The sequence below is a fragment of the Malus domestica genome, chromosome 09, assembly GCF_042453785.1.
Source record: "Malus domestica chromosome 09, GDT2T_hap1".
Lineage (NCBI taxonomy): Eukaryota > Viridiplantae > Streptophyta > Magnoliopsida > Rosales > Rosaceae > Malus > Malus domestica.
In genome coordinates, this window is record NC_091669.1 from 33,638,164 (window position 1) to 33,653,670 (window position 15,507).

A 15,507-nucleotide genomic window follows, 5' to 3' on the forward strand; every position below is an offset into this window, starting at 1 on the left:
ATTCATTCACTAGTAAGTGAGAGGTAATATGTTCGATTCTCGCTAAAGGCGAATTTAAACCACATTATTGCTAATCCATTGTGAGGCTTAGCTCACTCCCCCATCTCCAACCGAACGAAGGCCAAATGACTCGTTTTAGCCCTCTGGCCCTCCAAGATATTAATATTTTAATGAACAGTATAAGGTCGTATTTGCCTCCATCTCCAACCAAGGGCCATATGGCTTAGTTGGGCCAGCCGGTTGGCCCTTTGGCCATTTTTTGTCCAGTGGAGCCCACGAGCCCTTTGGCCTAACTCTCGATTGGAGACGGTTCTCGGGCTATTTTCAGCCCTCTGGCCCTCTGGACCTTTCGGTTGGAGGTGGTCTTACTTTTCCAAAGAAAACTAGTTATGTAAAAAGCACATAACATTTCATTCATAAATTTAAAAAAAAAATTAAAAAAAAAAAAAAAAACACTGTGTACAAGAATGTTTACCTTCTCAATTAAAAAGAAAGGTTGTTTCATTGGTCTTGGGTGGCTCAAGTCAAGCTTGTCTTGATATGTTGAAAATTCGGAAGCAAAAATCTCCACACTACTACATTGTTCGAAATTTAATTCGTTGAGTAATGGCCAATTAGAGACATGCAGTCCATGATAGAAACTCTGAAGCCGGGGTAGATTTTCAAATATCACTATTTCTACTTTAGGGAACCTGAACTCCTCATGTGTCCTTTTTGGTCCTTCTTCCATCGTGACAATTTCCTCCATTAAACCACAATTCTCGACCTTGAACTTCCTTAGCTGCTTAAGATTTTTGGCTACTGAGACGGGAAATAAATTCTTCAAACTCTCACATGAGGATATCTCAACTAAATTTAGATTTGGGCAATCAAAACCGTTCAACTGAGTGGTAGATGATGAGTCATATACTACTTGTAGTGATTGGCATTGCTTTATATATAAGGACTCTAGAGCATTCAATCTTCCCATGATACTTGGCCCAAAGATATTAATCAAATTGTGGCACCTACTAACATCCATAATTCTGAGCTTGCCAAAAGAATCTGAATGTAGTTGGTTGTGGAATATTGTCTTCAATTTAGGTAAGTCCTGTATCCACAATATCTCCAAGCTAGGAAATTCTACCTGTCACATATTCATTTTAGAAAGAGTGGGACGCATGCATAAGTTGGAAATGAAAGCATAAAGAAAATAAGTGAAGTTATAATTCACCTTTTCATCAAAGAGCTCAATATCTCTTTCTTCTTTGTTGGTTGTAATATTTTCACTCTTGGCATCAAAGATGAATGTCTCCAGTTTAGTACAATCGTCTAGATCCAAAAACACCAAAGATGGAAATTTAATGTAACTTCCTGAGCTGAATCTAGAAAGGCTTGGAAGATGTTGTAGCTCTAGACGGCTTAGCTTATCAAACATGTAATTTGTATTCTCCTCATTTCCCACTATCTCTTCCATAATTTGACAATTAGATATCTTGAGATTTTTGAGTTGTCTGAGAGATTTAGCCATGGAACTCGAAAACAAAAATCTTAAACTATCACATTGATACACAGTCAAGGTTGTTAAGTTGGGCATCATAACCTGCATAGCACATAACAAAATTCATGTTTATTTTAGAAAATTACAATTTACATTGTTGTTAGCCGTATACATTCCAAATGTGTAGATATAAAGTAAATGTCATCTATTTAAAAGGGAACGGATCCCCTCCTGAGCGTAGGAGGCGAAGCCTTTTGAGGAAATCACACAAATCGTTGAATTTTGATCCAACAGGTACAATTATTATAACTTTTAGAGGATCTCCTGTTTGCAGCTGTTGGATCAAAATTCAACGACCTATGTGATTTTCTCAAGAAGGGATCCGTTCACTATTTAAAAAGTAAGCTACTAAGCTACTAGGCCACTAGACAGATGTATGTCCTTGTACTTTCATTAATTAGCAAAGAACAAATTGGAGTAAAAATCTAACTGAAAAAGAGAAATAAATGGCCAAAATTATATTTTTAAATTGATACAAAAAAACACATTATTGTGAAAGATCTTTAGTGGTAAGTGGTGAATTCTCCCAATAATTAGAGTTTGGTTCAAATTTTTTAAAAATAAGTGCGGCCTTTTGATAAACAAAAAAAAAAAAAAAATGTGTTTCTGTATGACACGTCTCAATACTTATACTGTCCACAAACTTAACACTAACATAACTCTATCAACTCCCAATAAAATTAAATAAAAATAAAAGCAAAAGTTCAGAAAAAGAAGCCGCTCGTCCTCCTCTCTCTCTCTCACTTCCTGAAACACAACAGCAGCAATATCAATTGCATCTCCTTCACACTTTAAATCCATAAATCAAAACCCAAAAGCCTCGCCCTTCAATTTAATTGCTCCTTCAAACAATAGGGGACTACTAAATTTGGGAAGATTGAAGAATAAATCCCTTTTGGTGCAAAATTCGTTCAATTTACACCCTTGTCGGTCGAGAGTGATCTCGACGTCACCATCGACGATCTCCTATTGCAAATCCTTGGGGTCCTTGCCGTTGACCGTGCAGCCCATCGGGTCGCAGGTTCCGAGAATCTCCTTCACCGTTCCCACGAGCTCCTTCGGCCAAGGATCTGTTCCTCATAACCTTGGCGATCTTGATGACGTCATCAAGGGAGATGCTGCCGCTGTGCTTGAAGTGGTGGTGGTCCGTGCGGTGAATGGTGGTGTCGGGAAGGAAGGGGGAATGGGAAGGGTACCCAGTACGCTGGGCTACGCTCTGCTGTTTTTCTTTTTTTCTTTATTTTATTTGGAGTTAACTCCGTTGGTTGAAATTTGAAAATCGTGGAAAGAAAAAATCTTAATATCAAGTTGAATACCATGAGTTATCAAATCCTAAAAATAAAAAAAATAAAAAAATAAACCGTGGGTTATCAAGACCTGATAACTTAATATATCATTTAAATGGTTTTGGATTATAAAACTAAAGAATTATATGGTCGAAATTCGAAGAAGTAAAGTATAGTGAGAAATATTTTGCTAAAAAAAATAACAGAGAAAGTACCTTCTCATTACTGAAAAGTTTCGGTGGTCCACCAACTTCATCCTCCAACACGATTTCGTCGGCTTCTGTGTCAGCCGTTAATTGCTTGTCTTTGGAAGAGAAACCGATAAGCTTTGGTAGATTCCGCATTGTCAAGGATTTTAACTTTTGGAAGGGCTCGCCTTCGAGTTGCCCATAACACACACTTTCCAACCTCACAAGGTCTTCAAGAAATAGAGATTCTAGGTTGGGGAAGGCATTATGAGAGCAACTCCAACTGATGGAGTTAATGAGATATGTAACTTCGTCGTTGTTTTGGACATGGAGATGCTTCAGTTGTTTAGCAGCTTCACTGTCAAATAGATAGGATATAATATTCACACTCTCCTTCCCATCTAAGTACAACTGCTCACATCTCTTTACCAGCAACTTTATACCTCGGTCGAATTGATTTCTCCTGGTGAGCTTCAGTTTTAGCATGTTAGAGAAGGTTTCACTGATGTCAGGATATTCCCAACAATCACCAATAAGTATGGTGTATCTTTCTAACTTTTCGGAGAACAAGTTGGTTGGAAGAAGGTTAGCATCTGGAACATGTATGTCCAATGCGGATAGATGAGATAAGTGCTCCAGCTCTGAAACGCTAGCATTACTTCTTCTGCCATCGATCAAACCTTTACCTTCCCATTGCTTGAAGCTTTTTATTCCCATCCTCAAGTCTTCTAGTCTTGTCAAGCTTGATATAACATCAGGTGGGATCAAAACAAGTTCAGAGCAACCGGTCAACTCCAATAATTGTAGCCTAGTCAATTGCCCTATTTCTTTGGGCAACTCTTTAATCTTGGACTTTAGGAGGCTAAAGATCTTCAAGTTTGTTAGCTGCCCAACAAGAGTTATGTCTACCAACTCGCTGAAAGCTAAGTACAATGTGTGAAGATGCTTTAGGGATTGAAAAGACAGAGGTAGCGACGGAATATGGAATCCGGTTACATCCAACACTTTGAGTTCTTCCATCCCTTCAAAAAATTTGCTTGGGATTTCCTGGGAGTCGCCAATACTATCATACGCCAAGAGCAAAAATTTTAATTCTGGGCATTCCCAAGGTATTTCAGGAAATCTGGGGATTTTGCAATACCTCAAGGAGATGGTAGTGTACTTTTTAAATAAATCCTCAGTTGGCCATTCTTTCACCTCATCTTCATAACAACTGGAAAAGGCCTTTTGATCATCAGAGGCAATCCGGACAGCAACATCTCGTACAAGCTCATGCATTCTAACAGTCTCTTCGTCATAGCTGTCCTGCAATAGGCAAGAATTTTTTAATTTTTTAAACATTACATTCAATGAAGTCCGTGCCTCTTCCACTTTCTCAACATTTTTTATCAAACCCAAACCCATACTATACTTGAACAAGTCAATCAGACAATTGCCGCTACTCCCGCAAAGCAAGAACAATTGCTTAAGCTCTTCATCCTCCAATTGTTCGTAACTCCACCTTAGAGCCAAGAATGCTTTTTCATTCATTTCTTTCTTGTCAAATCTTTTGAAACTTCTCAACGCATCTTTCCATTCCTCCAAACTACTATCCCTTAAAGCACTTGCAACTGCAACAACCAAAACCGGCAAACCTCCACATTTCTTTGCTAGTTGGGTTGCTTCTTTCAGTATACGGTGATCTTTAACGACATCACCTGCCATCTTCTCAAACAAACTCCAACTTTCTTTTTCTCTTAAAAATCCAAGTTCAAAAATTTTTTGTGTACGCATATCATGGAATAAAACTTGTCTTTCTCTCGATGTCAACAATAACTTACAGTTCGGCACACCGACAAGTCCCACAGCCTCAAGGTCAATTCTTTCCAAAACATCGTCTAAAATGACAAGAGTCTTCCCATCTTTTACCTTGGCTCGTAGGAGATTCGCCCTTTTTCCCATATCCTCAGATTCATCAACGTCCATCCCCAACCTTTTGGTAATTTCTTTTTGAATTTTTTCGTCGTCTTTTTTTTCTTTGACATTTAGTATTATAACCACATCATCAAATAACTTCTCTTTCACAGCTTCTCTGTAAACCTCTTTGGCAAGTGTTGTCTTCCCAACGCCCCCTAATCCGTACACCCCAATCCTGTTGATATCAGGTTTTTTCAGTTCTGTAATGATATCCTTCACCATAGAAATCCTTGATTCAAAGGCCATGTACTCGTCGGAGGCTATGGCAGATATGTCTTCTACGGGAGCTTTGTAAGAAACACTGGAAAACTCTTTTTTTTTATTTTCATGTTCTTCAATCTTTTTCATCAGTTTTGTTGCCTTCCTGCTACGTTGATGATAGGATATCAGATTAGGACATATAATGAGACACTTTGTCTTTGCGCCTTCATCATGCAAGAGTGCTTCTGCCTCCAGAGTGGTCTTCTTCGCATCTGACTGCCATTTCTGGACATCAGCTTCCACTTTTTGATTAACTTTTCTTCCGACTTCATCAACTTCATGGTTCATTCTTTGTTTGACAGAATCAAAATTCTCCAATTTACTCTTTAGATCTTCAAGGTTGCTTTTATAGAAAATGATATAACCCACTTGGCGTGCAACTGGTCTAATTGTGTAGTCAATTATTGTAGGAATAATTGCAGTGAGTACCTCCATCGCCATGGCACCTTCAGCTTACCAATTCGTCTGCTTCTCCGATCTGTTGAACATATACGAGAAAGGAATCCTTTATTTTCAAAGCAGATGAATTAAAGAATGAAACAATAGGTCATACCTTAGTTCGTGATCGAGGCTACGCTTGAAGAAAAACAGAGCAGTACGCAAATCTTTTTGTTTTCTTTTGCTTTTGGAGAAATCTGCATAGTAAAAGCAAAAGGAAGGTTATACCACAGAAGTCGAGACCATGAACAAGTTTTCACATACAATTATTATAGTATAAAAACTTGCTTGGTACGGAATTTAGGCAACTGTTTCCAAATCTTAAGAGCTATGACAAACATACATAATCTGCTTTGAATTTCACTGAGACATTTTAACAAACACCGTATCAGCACACTTAAAGCCGGTGCATGAGGCACAGATCGAAATGTAGAACGATTTGCTCGTTGAAGACCACCAATTGAAGTTTGTACCACAGAGCTACTGATCTATATGGTACGATGGAGTTGACCCCCGATTCTCAGGAGCTGGCCGAGTTAACTCTGCCAAGGCTCGACGAGTTCCAGAGGCTCATGACGAGCTCTAGTTTACGAAAGAAATCTGAGGCCATCAACTGCGAAATCCAGGCAGTCATGAGCTCGAGCAACGCGAGGTTAGGAACAGAGACAACCTCGCTCTGAAAGGTCGAGCAGAGCTAGGAGGCTGCCAAGTGTCTGATTTTGTTCATCTTGAAGAGAATTCAATTTTTTTTATTTTTTTATTTACAAGTATGATAATGGCAGCCATGGTGATTGGTCCTAGACGAAGGGAGATGGAGAAAAAAAGGTTAAAAAGTTGCAGGAGGAAGAAAGGAGGTGTTTGGTTGTGTGTTTAAAAGTTCCAGAGGCTTACGAAGGAAATTTCACCCAGAAGAAAAATCACGAAGGAGGTTGAAATTATTTGGGGAAATTTAGGCTTCTACATTGCCATGAATTCCATGATGAAGAAGTCCGACGACGACGATGCAGTGCTGCCATGGCTTCCACGATAAAGAATAGCAGGATTTTGAGGCGGGGTCGTCGACAGAGAAATGTTGGACGGGAAGTGGGTGGCACCGATGGAGGAGACGAGGTTACCGGAAGCGTTGGAGAAGAGAAATTTTTGGGGGTGACGGAACACACACCTCAGCAAGGCGGGTGGTTCCCAACAACAACAACAACAAAAAAAAAGCCTTTTCCCATTAAGTGGGATCGGCTATATGAATCCTAAAACGCCATTGCGCTCGGTTTTGTGTCATGTCCTTCGTTAGATCCAAGTACTCAAGTCTTTTCTTAGGGTCTCTTCCAAAGTTTTCCAAGGCGGGTGGTTCCCAATCTATTAAATTTTGATAGCTAGCTTTTGGCATCCTTTTGTTTTTGACTTTTCAGCTTCTATGATTTAGTGAGTAAATGATAACATTCAGCTGTCAAAATTTAATAGTTTGGGAACACCACCTGTCTTGCTGAGATGTGTGTCCCTGTCACTTCCAAAAATTTCTCCTTGGAGAGGACAAGGTTTCACGTTTCTAAATAAAAAATGTAACAGATGTTTTGTTCCCATTGGACCACTTCATGTGGTTAATATTTTGGGTACTGTCTATTCAGTACTCAAGTATTGTCCCAGAATGAGAGCAACGGATTATTAAAGAAGGGAACATTGTGGTAATCAGCCTCAAGTAGAGCAAGGTACACGAGAAGACATTGCCAAATGAAAAAAAATTAATTAAGATGTGTTTAATGTATAAAGTGGCGGGCAGATAATTGAAGAGTTTTTATGTTTTTCTCTTCTAATGTTGTCGATAAATGAACTTTAAGCCATTGTTGGTTAGGGAGAAGAAAATGGAAACATAACAAGGAAAAGAAGAGGACAACTAATCATTATTCAGGAGACGACAAGTTCAACGAACAGAGGTGCGGAAGAGAAAGAAAGGCTCAAGCTTTTCTCAACTTGGTTTTCTTCATTTTGTTATGCATTTAGTGACAACTTCAATTATGTTTCGAAATTCATTCTTTTCCCTAGAGCTATGAGGTAGCCTAATCATGATTGCTTCATTCCTTACACTACTATAATATTAACTTTAGATGTTGGTGGTGGTTTAATAAATTATTATGTCGGATAAAAGATATTCGACACATCACATTCAGTTAGTGTCGGATAACAATGAAATTCTGTCGGTTATATTTGACATAAATTCCTGGCAGATATTTAGTGTCGGATGCAACCGTCATAAAATTATTATAACCGCCAGTATTTTTGAATTCTTTTTTTTATAAATATTTTTAACATATTCCAGCGGTTTTTAAGTTAATGGTGGTGGTTATAACCGACAGAAATTGACTATTTTATTATTTTAGTTTCTGGCGGTTATTATTTTAGTATTCTGGGGGTTATAACCAACAGAAATTGACTATTTTATTATTTTAAAATGTTATATTGATTAAAAATAAATAAACACATGGTTTAAATATTTTTTTTTTCACTCATGGCCCTGTCGGATATAACCGACACGAACAAAGCAAAATTTTGGATGGCCTTCAGAATAATCATTGAATTTTTTTTTGATTTTTTACATATGTTATCTCGGAGTATATACAAACATATTTGACGGCTGGATCGTTGAAACTAGTTTCGTAGAATGCATTTCCTATCAAATTGATAGATTTAACAAATACTTAAAAGCTAATGTTATACTTTCATTAAGTATAAAATAAGATTTATCCACTAGTGTAATATTTTAAATTGAAGATCAAATTCATTCATTGCATTGTTATAGGGTCGAGGAGTGTAAGATCCCACATCGCCCAGGGGTGAGGATCCTATAAGCCTTATATGTATATTTTCATCTCTACCTGGCACGAAACCTCTTAGGAGCTCACTAGCTTTGGGTTTCGTAGGAACTCCGAAGTTATGCGAGTTCGTACGAGAGTAATCCCAAAATGGGTAACCCACTGGTAAGTTTTCGTGTGAGTTCCCAAAAACAAAATCGTGAGGGCATGGTTGGGGCCCAAACCGGACAATATCGTGCTACGGTAGAGTCGAGTCTGGGATGTGGTGGGGGTCTGAGCCGGGATGTGACAATTTGGTATCAAAGCCAATTTTTGGGCGGAAGTGTGCCGAAAATGACATTGGGCCCCTAAGGGGGGTGGATTGTAAGATCCCACATCGCCCAGGGGTGAGAATCATGTAAGCCTTATATGTATATTCCCATCTCTACCTAGCATGAGGCCTTTTGGGAGCTCAGTAGCTTCGGGTTCCTTAGGAACTCCGAAATTAAGCGAGTTCGCGCGAGAATAATCCCAAGATGGGTGACCCACTGGAAGTTCTCGTGCAAGTTCCCAAAAACAAAACCATGAGGGTGTGGTCAGGCCCCAAAGCGGACAATATCATACTAAGGTGAAGTCGAGCCCGGGATATGGTGGAGGCCCTGGCCGGGATGTGACAAGGAGTGTAGATATAAAATATCATCAAAATCGGAGCTAAAATAACAATTAAATTATGATTTTTCATTTATAACCATTGAAAACTTTTGTTCTGTTACCTAATCTCTGAATGTTTGTTTTTTACGATTTTTTACGTATGCGATCTTGGAGTATGTACAAACAAGTTTGACTGTTGGATTGTTGAAAAATGTTTCGTAGAATGCGTATCGCATCAAAACGATAGATTAAACAAACACTTAAGAGTTAATGTTATACTTCCCCATCAAGTATAAAATACACTATTGTAAATATTTTAAATTGAAGATCGTATTCGTTCAATACATTATTATAGGGTCGAGGAGTGTAGCTATAAAAAATCATCAAAATCAGAGCTAAAATAACCATTAAATTGTGATTTTTCGTTTATAACCGTAAAAAACTTTTGTTCTTTTACCTAATCTCTGAATGTTTGTTTTTGGTGATTTTTTACGTATGTGATCTCAGAGTGTGTACAAATAAGTGTGACAGTTAGATCATTGAAAAAGGTTTCGTAGAATGTGTATCGCGTCAAAACGATAGATTAAATAAACACTTAAGAGTTAATGTTATACTTCCATTAAGTATGTCCACTAGTGTAAATATTTTAAATTGAAGATCAAATTTATTCATTACATTCTTATAGGGTCGAGAAGTGTAGCTGTAAAAAATCATTAAAATTGGAGCTAAAATAATTGTTAAATTGTGATTTTTCGTTTATAACTGTCGAAAACTTTTGTTCCGTTACGTAATCTCTTAATGTTTGTTTTTTTACGTATGCAATCTCAGAGTGTGTACAAATAAGTTTGATGGTTGGATCGTTGAAAAAAGTTTCGTAGAATGCATATCGTGTCAAAACGGTAGATTAAACAAACACTTAATATTATACTTCCACAAAGTATAAAATAAGATTTTTTGGTATCCATGTCACGTCCCGGCCCGGGTCCACCACATCCTGGGCCCGTTCCACTACTGTAGCACGATATTGTCCGCTTTGGGCTTATCATTCCCTCACGGTTTTAGTTTTGGGAACTCATGAACAGCTTTCCAGTGGATCACCCATCATAGGAGTGCTCTCGCACGCTACTCGCTTAACTTCAGAGTTCCGATGGAACCCGAAGCCAGTGAGCTCCCAAAAAGCCTCATGCTAGGTAGGGATGAGAATATACATTTAAGGATCACTTCCCTAGGCGATGTGGGATGTCACAATCCACCCCCTTTAGGCGCCCGACGTCCTCGTCGGCACACTTTCGGCCAGGAATAGGCTTGGGAAGTTCTCGTGTGAGTTCCCAGAAACAAAACCATGAGGGAATGGTCGGGGTCCAAAGCAGACAATATTGTGCTACGGTGGTGGAGCGGGCCCAGGATGTGGTGGACCCGGGCCGGGACGTGACAATTTGGTGTGAGAGCAAATTGTCACATCCCAGCCCGGGCCCGCTCCACCACCGTAGCATGATATTGTCTCTTTGGGCCCCGACCACACCCTCACGGTATCGTTTCTGAGAACTCACACGAGAACTTCCCAGTGGGTCACCCATCATGGGAGTGCTTTCGCACGCTACTCGCTTAACTTCGAAATTCCGATGAAACTAGAAGCCAGTGAGCTCCCAAAAGGTCTCATGCTAGGTAGGGATGAGAATATACATTTAAGGATCACTCCCTTGGGCGATGTAGGATGTCACAATCCACTAGTGTAAATATTTTAAATTAAAGATCAAATTCGTTCATTGCATTCTTATAGGGTCGAGGAGTGTAACTGTAAAAGAAATCATCAAAACCAGAGCTAAAATAACCGATAAATTGTGATTTTTCGTTTATAACCGTAAAAAACTTTTGTTCCGTTAACTAATCTCTGAATGTTTTTTTTTTTTTTTTTGCGATTTATGCGATCTTGTAGTATCTACAAACAAGTTTGACGTTAGATCATGGAAACTAGTTTCGAAGAATGATGTCTCCGTTAAATTTGCCTAAATTTTGAAGTGGGAAAAGTAATTTGTGCTAAAATTTTATTTATGTTTTTCATTGTACAATTATCTTTTTGTTTCTTTGTCGAATATTTTACATGGGTTATTATCTATTAAGCCAAACAATTATTTATTTAATTTTTAAAAACGTATTCTATTTAAATACATATTATTTATTTATTTATTAAACCAAACAATTATTATTTTATTTTTTAAAATCGTACAATTTTTTTTTGGGGGGGGGGGAATTTAAAATTTTGGGAGGGAATTTTTCCGCCATTTTTTTTTGTTGGTTATAACCGACAGTAATGAAAATTTCTGTCGGTTTTTATTTTAAAAAATATTTTTGTCAAGTTTAATCGACAGTAATGAAAATTTTCCAAAATCAAACCCCTCCATCTCTTCCTTCCTCCGGTGCCTTCTCCCTTCCCTTTTTCCCTTCCCCTTTTCTCCCCATTTTCTCCTCTCCTTCTCTTCTCCCCTTCTCCTTCTTTCTTCAATCACTGACAAAAGAAGCAAATTTGAGGAAGAATAATGACTTCAAGTAGTTGCAGTGCAAGGAACGGAGCCGTTGGACAGTATGTGAGATCCAAGGTCCCTAGTTTGAGATGGACTCCTAAGCTTCATCGCTGCTTTCTTCAGGCCATCGAAAGGCTTGGAGGCCATAAAAGTGTGCAATTACGAAACCCCACCTTCTATTTTTGTTTCTTTTATAGAAAATTTTATTGTTTTTATTTAATTTTTTTCTTTATTTTCTCACAGAGACTACTCCAAAACTTGTTCTTCAGTTGATGGATGTCAAGGGGCTATTTTCACACTTTTCTTCCTTTCTTTTTATTAATTTGTTTCCCTAGGAAACAAACTTGAAGAATTAAAGAATATGGTGTACCTTAGAGGAACGTTACACATCTCAAAGCTGGAAAATGCAGTGAATGCAGGGGAGGAAAGAAATGATTCAAAAAGTGGTTTATATTTTTTTATTATTAATATATTTTCTGTCGGTTTTATTCGACAGAGAATGCTCTTATTTATTCATTATTAATAAATTCTCTGTCGGTTATATCCAATACAAGTTCTGTCGATTTTAGAACATTTTCTGTCAGTTTTATCCGATAGAGAATACTCTTATTTATTTATTATTAATATATTCTCTGTCAATTATATCCAACACAATTTCTGTCGAAAAATTCATTTCATGACGCTAGCAATTCTGTCGCTTATTATATTCGCCACTGCATCCATTTTCTATCAGATTTTGCTTAATATCCGATAGTAATATACGTTTCTTGTCGTTTATCATGGCGACACTAATAAATTGTTTCGTAGTAGTGTTAGTTTCGTTATTTATGAATTTCAGTCTTATTGAGTTTATTTTGTTGTGGATTATACACTTGATTTTTATCTTGTTGATTAGCTACAAACTTGGTTTGTCAAGTTTATCTAATGCAAATTTAAGTATGTGCCAATTCAAAGCTTCTTGCAGTTAAAGTTATGAAATCCTTGATATCAAGGTTATACACTAAGTTTCATGAGTCTCTTAGTTAGTGTCCAAATCGTTAATGAATTTTTTGTATGTTTAGTAATTTACATGTCATAGATTCTTAGCACATAAGAGTATACCTAGTAATCTAGATGCCATGAATACTATATGATTTAGAGGAGTTAGAGTATACCTAGTAATCTCGATGATATTCATTAGTAATTTACTGCTAGAAATAGGTTGGACTGATTATGGTGAAATCGAATGCTCTAGCAACTCACTCATCTCGTTCACAATTTGTTTCTATTTGCGTCTCTATTCCTTGAGTCTTATTTGTCCTGTTATTCTTCAGTGTTTTTAAATCAAGAACTCAATCCTTGCAATTCTTTCTTATAATCAATGTTACTTTTAATTCAAGTGCAATTCAATTTAAGTTAGGCAATTAGAATTGACTCGATCTCAGTTGGAACGAGGTTGTGTTTGCCTATTATATTATACTACGATTCGTACATTTGCAAGCATTAAAATTTGAACTTAATTGGGTTGATTTCGGCAACATAGATCGATTTTTTTTTTCTTAAAATAGTTAAGATCAATTAAATTCTACTTGCACAGTTTCTAAATTTTTTCAAAAGGTTTGGTGGGATCTGTCAAAGCTTAGAAATGTGCTATCTGAGAATATGGTGCAGAAAACCATAAGTTGGACTGCTGGTAACCTTGGTGTGAGAAGGGACAAACTTTGACTTATTTGAAATGGCATTTCGAATGGTGTTTTCTTTGTGAAGACTTCTTGTGGTCTCTTATTTCAAAGAGAGTCTTGGAGGATTGGTCCCTAATGAACAGCGGGCTAGGAAGTGTTTGACCTCCTTCATGCAATTTTTGTTCTTGGCATGTTGAATCTATTCTCCATATTCTCAGGAATTGTTATAAGACTGAATATGTTTGGCTGCTTCTTAGTGTGCCTTGTTTTGTGATCTACTCTTTTGATTTGACCATTCAAGCTTGGTTGCTTGCTAATCTTAAAGGTGCATATAAGGTTATCAATCAAAGTTCTTTGTGCATTTATTCCTCTTTATTTGTTGACATATTTTGAAATGGAGAAATCAACAAATTTTTTATACTAATTATGTTATGCCAAGGGATCCTTAAGCTATTTTAGTAAGGGATGCTGCTGAATGGGTGAAGGTGTTCTCAAAAGCTTCTGTGAAGCCAACTAGGATGGTGCAAGATTAATATTGATGGTTACGAAGAATGACTTCTAGGCAAATCGAGGATGGTGGAGTTCTTAGAGATCATTGTGGTCATTGGTTAGGGAGATTTTCTGCTAATTTGGGGCAGGGACAAGTTATGGAGGTAGAGGTTTAGAGTTTTATTTTGGCCTTAAGCTTGCTTTAACAAAGGCGTATATAGGCTTATTATTAAGATGAATTCAGTGGGTGGTGTCTACTTGATTAAGCAAAATATGGCAAATGATTTTCATCCTCACCATACAATTTTGAGTAGCTACTGAAATATGAAGGATCAGCTGGAGCGTCATCAGTTCATATTTTTAGAGAAAAGAATTCTACTGCTGTTCATTTAGCTAGCTCGAGCTACAACACGAACCTGGAGGTTTGTGCTTTTAATGATCCTCGTATATGAATTGAGATGGTGTTGATGGATGATTGCTTAGGATCTTCTAGGTTTGTTTTGTCTGTTCGAATCTTGTTTCTTATTTCTTACATTTATAAGGTTAGGTATTCCATATGATCGACCTCTTCGCGTTAATTGTTGATGTGTTTTCTCTCTATAATGAGGCGTTGCCGTGGGCGCCAGCACCGGTTGAAGTTTTTGTTAGGGATAATTATGAAGAGATTGAATTAAAAGTCAATAAATCTTCCGGACATTGAGAATTCATTTGAAATTAGCCAGGAACTTCAAGGTTCATTGGCCAAGACCTAAATGTGAGAAATTTTTTATTGTGCTTGAAATATGGGTGGTACACTACAACTTGTTATATAAGTGGTGAGAAATGTTATTTTTTAAGTTGTTAATTTTTTAACACAAGTATCTCACTATTTGTATAACGACACATAGTGTATCACCCCGTATTCTGGGTATACTGAAAAATCTCTCTTAAATGGCGTGGATTTCATGAATTCCAAAAAAGGCTCATTGAATTCTCTTAGCCGGTTATGAAGGGAAAAGAGATTGTTGAGTGTGTCGCTAGAGCATCTCAAATAGGCACTTTAAATAAGCTTTTAACAACTACGTAGTATTACGCTATAGTATTATTCTTCTTCACTTACAAGTGAGAGGACTTAGATTTGATTATTTCCAAAATAGAATTTAAGTCACATTATTGCTAGCTCATTGTGTGGTTTAGCCCATTTTCCACCTCTCTTGGACACCAACTTGGCTTTTTTTGCACACCCGTATTTCTTATTATTTTATTTCATGTATTTAAACCCAAATTCTATGACATTTTTTTTATTTTTACATTAAGAGAAGAAGAGTTCAACTAAGTCACATAATGGATAACCTAATTTGGTATCGAATTCATCATCCATGAGATTCGAACCTAAGAACTCTCATTTTCAAATAAAGAGGATACTACCGGACCGTAGTACTGAGTGGCTAATCTCAACAATAATTAGCAATAACTTTTTGCAGCTAATTCGCTCCCAGCTCGCAACATTACATCTGTCTTTCTATTGTTTTAATTCCTTTTTTTAAGTTAGCTTCAATAGGTTTTTAAAACTAAAAGTTGAAATCGACGTTGGAGAGATAGACAAAAGGTGAGTGACGTTGAACTCAATGTTGTTCTTGATAAACACATTTCTTTGTATAAAAATCCTAGTGGGTGTATAGGATTACAATAGATTTTTAAGTTATTGGATTTCATAGGATTCTGAAAGGTTTGAGAAGATTCGTATATCAAA

The 15,507-nt window shown here is 37.2% G+C and overlaps 1 protein-coding gene across 1 annotated transcript in view; it reads right to left on the reverse strand.

Annotated features, from left to right (window-relative positions):
• The window catches only part of LOC103445093 (probable disease resistance protein At4g27220), a 52,529-nt gene that overhangs the window by 1,534 nt on the left and 35,488 nt on the right, over nucleotides 1-15,507 (reverse strand). The window contains exons 3-5 of the mRNA XM_070805128.1: nucleotides 3,042-5,709; nucleotides 1,214-1,582; nucleotides 476-1,126 (exon numbers count right to left, since the gene is read on the reverse strand). Of these exons, the coding sequence (XP_070661229.1) occupies nucleotides 476-1,126; nucleotides 1,214-1,582; nucleotides 3,042-5,672 (3,651 nt within the window). The 5' untranslated portion in view covers nucleotides 5,673-5,709. The remainder of the gene's footprint in view (nucleotides 1-475; nucleotides 1,127-1,213; nucleotides 1,583-3,041; nucleotides 5,710-15,507) is intronic.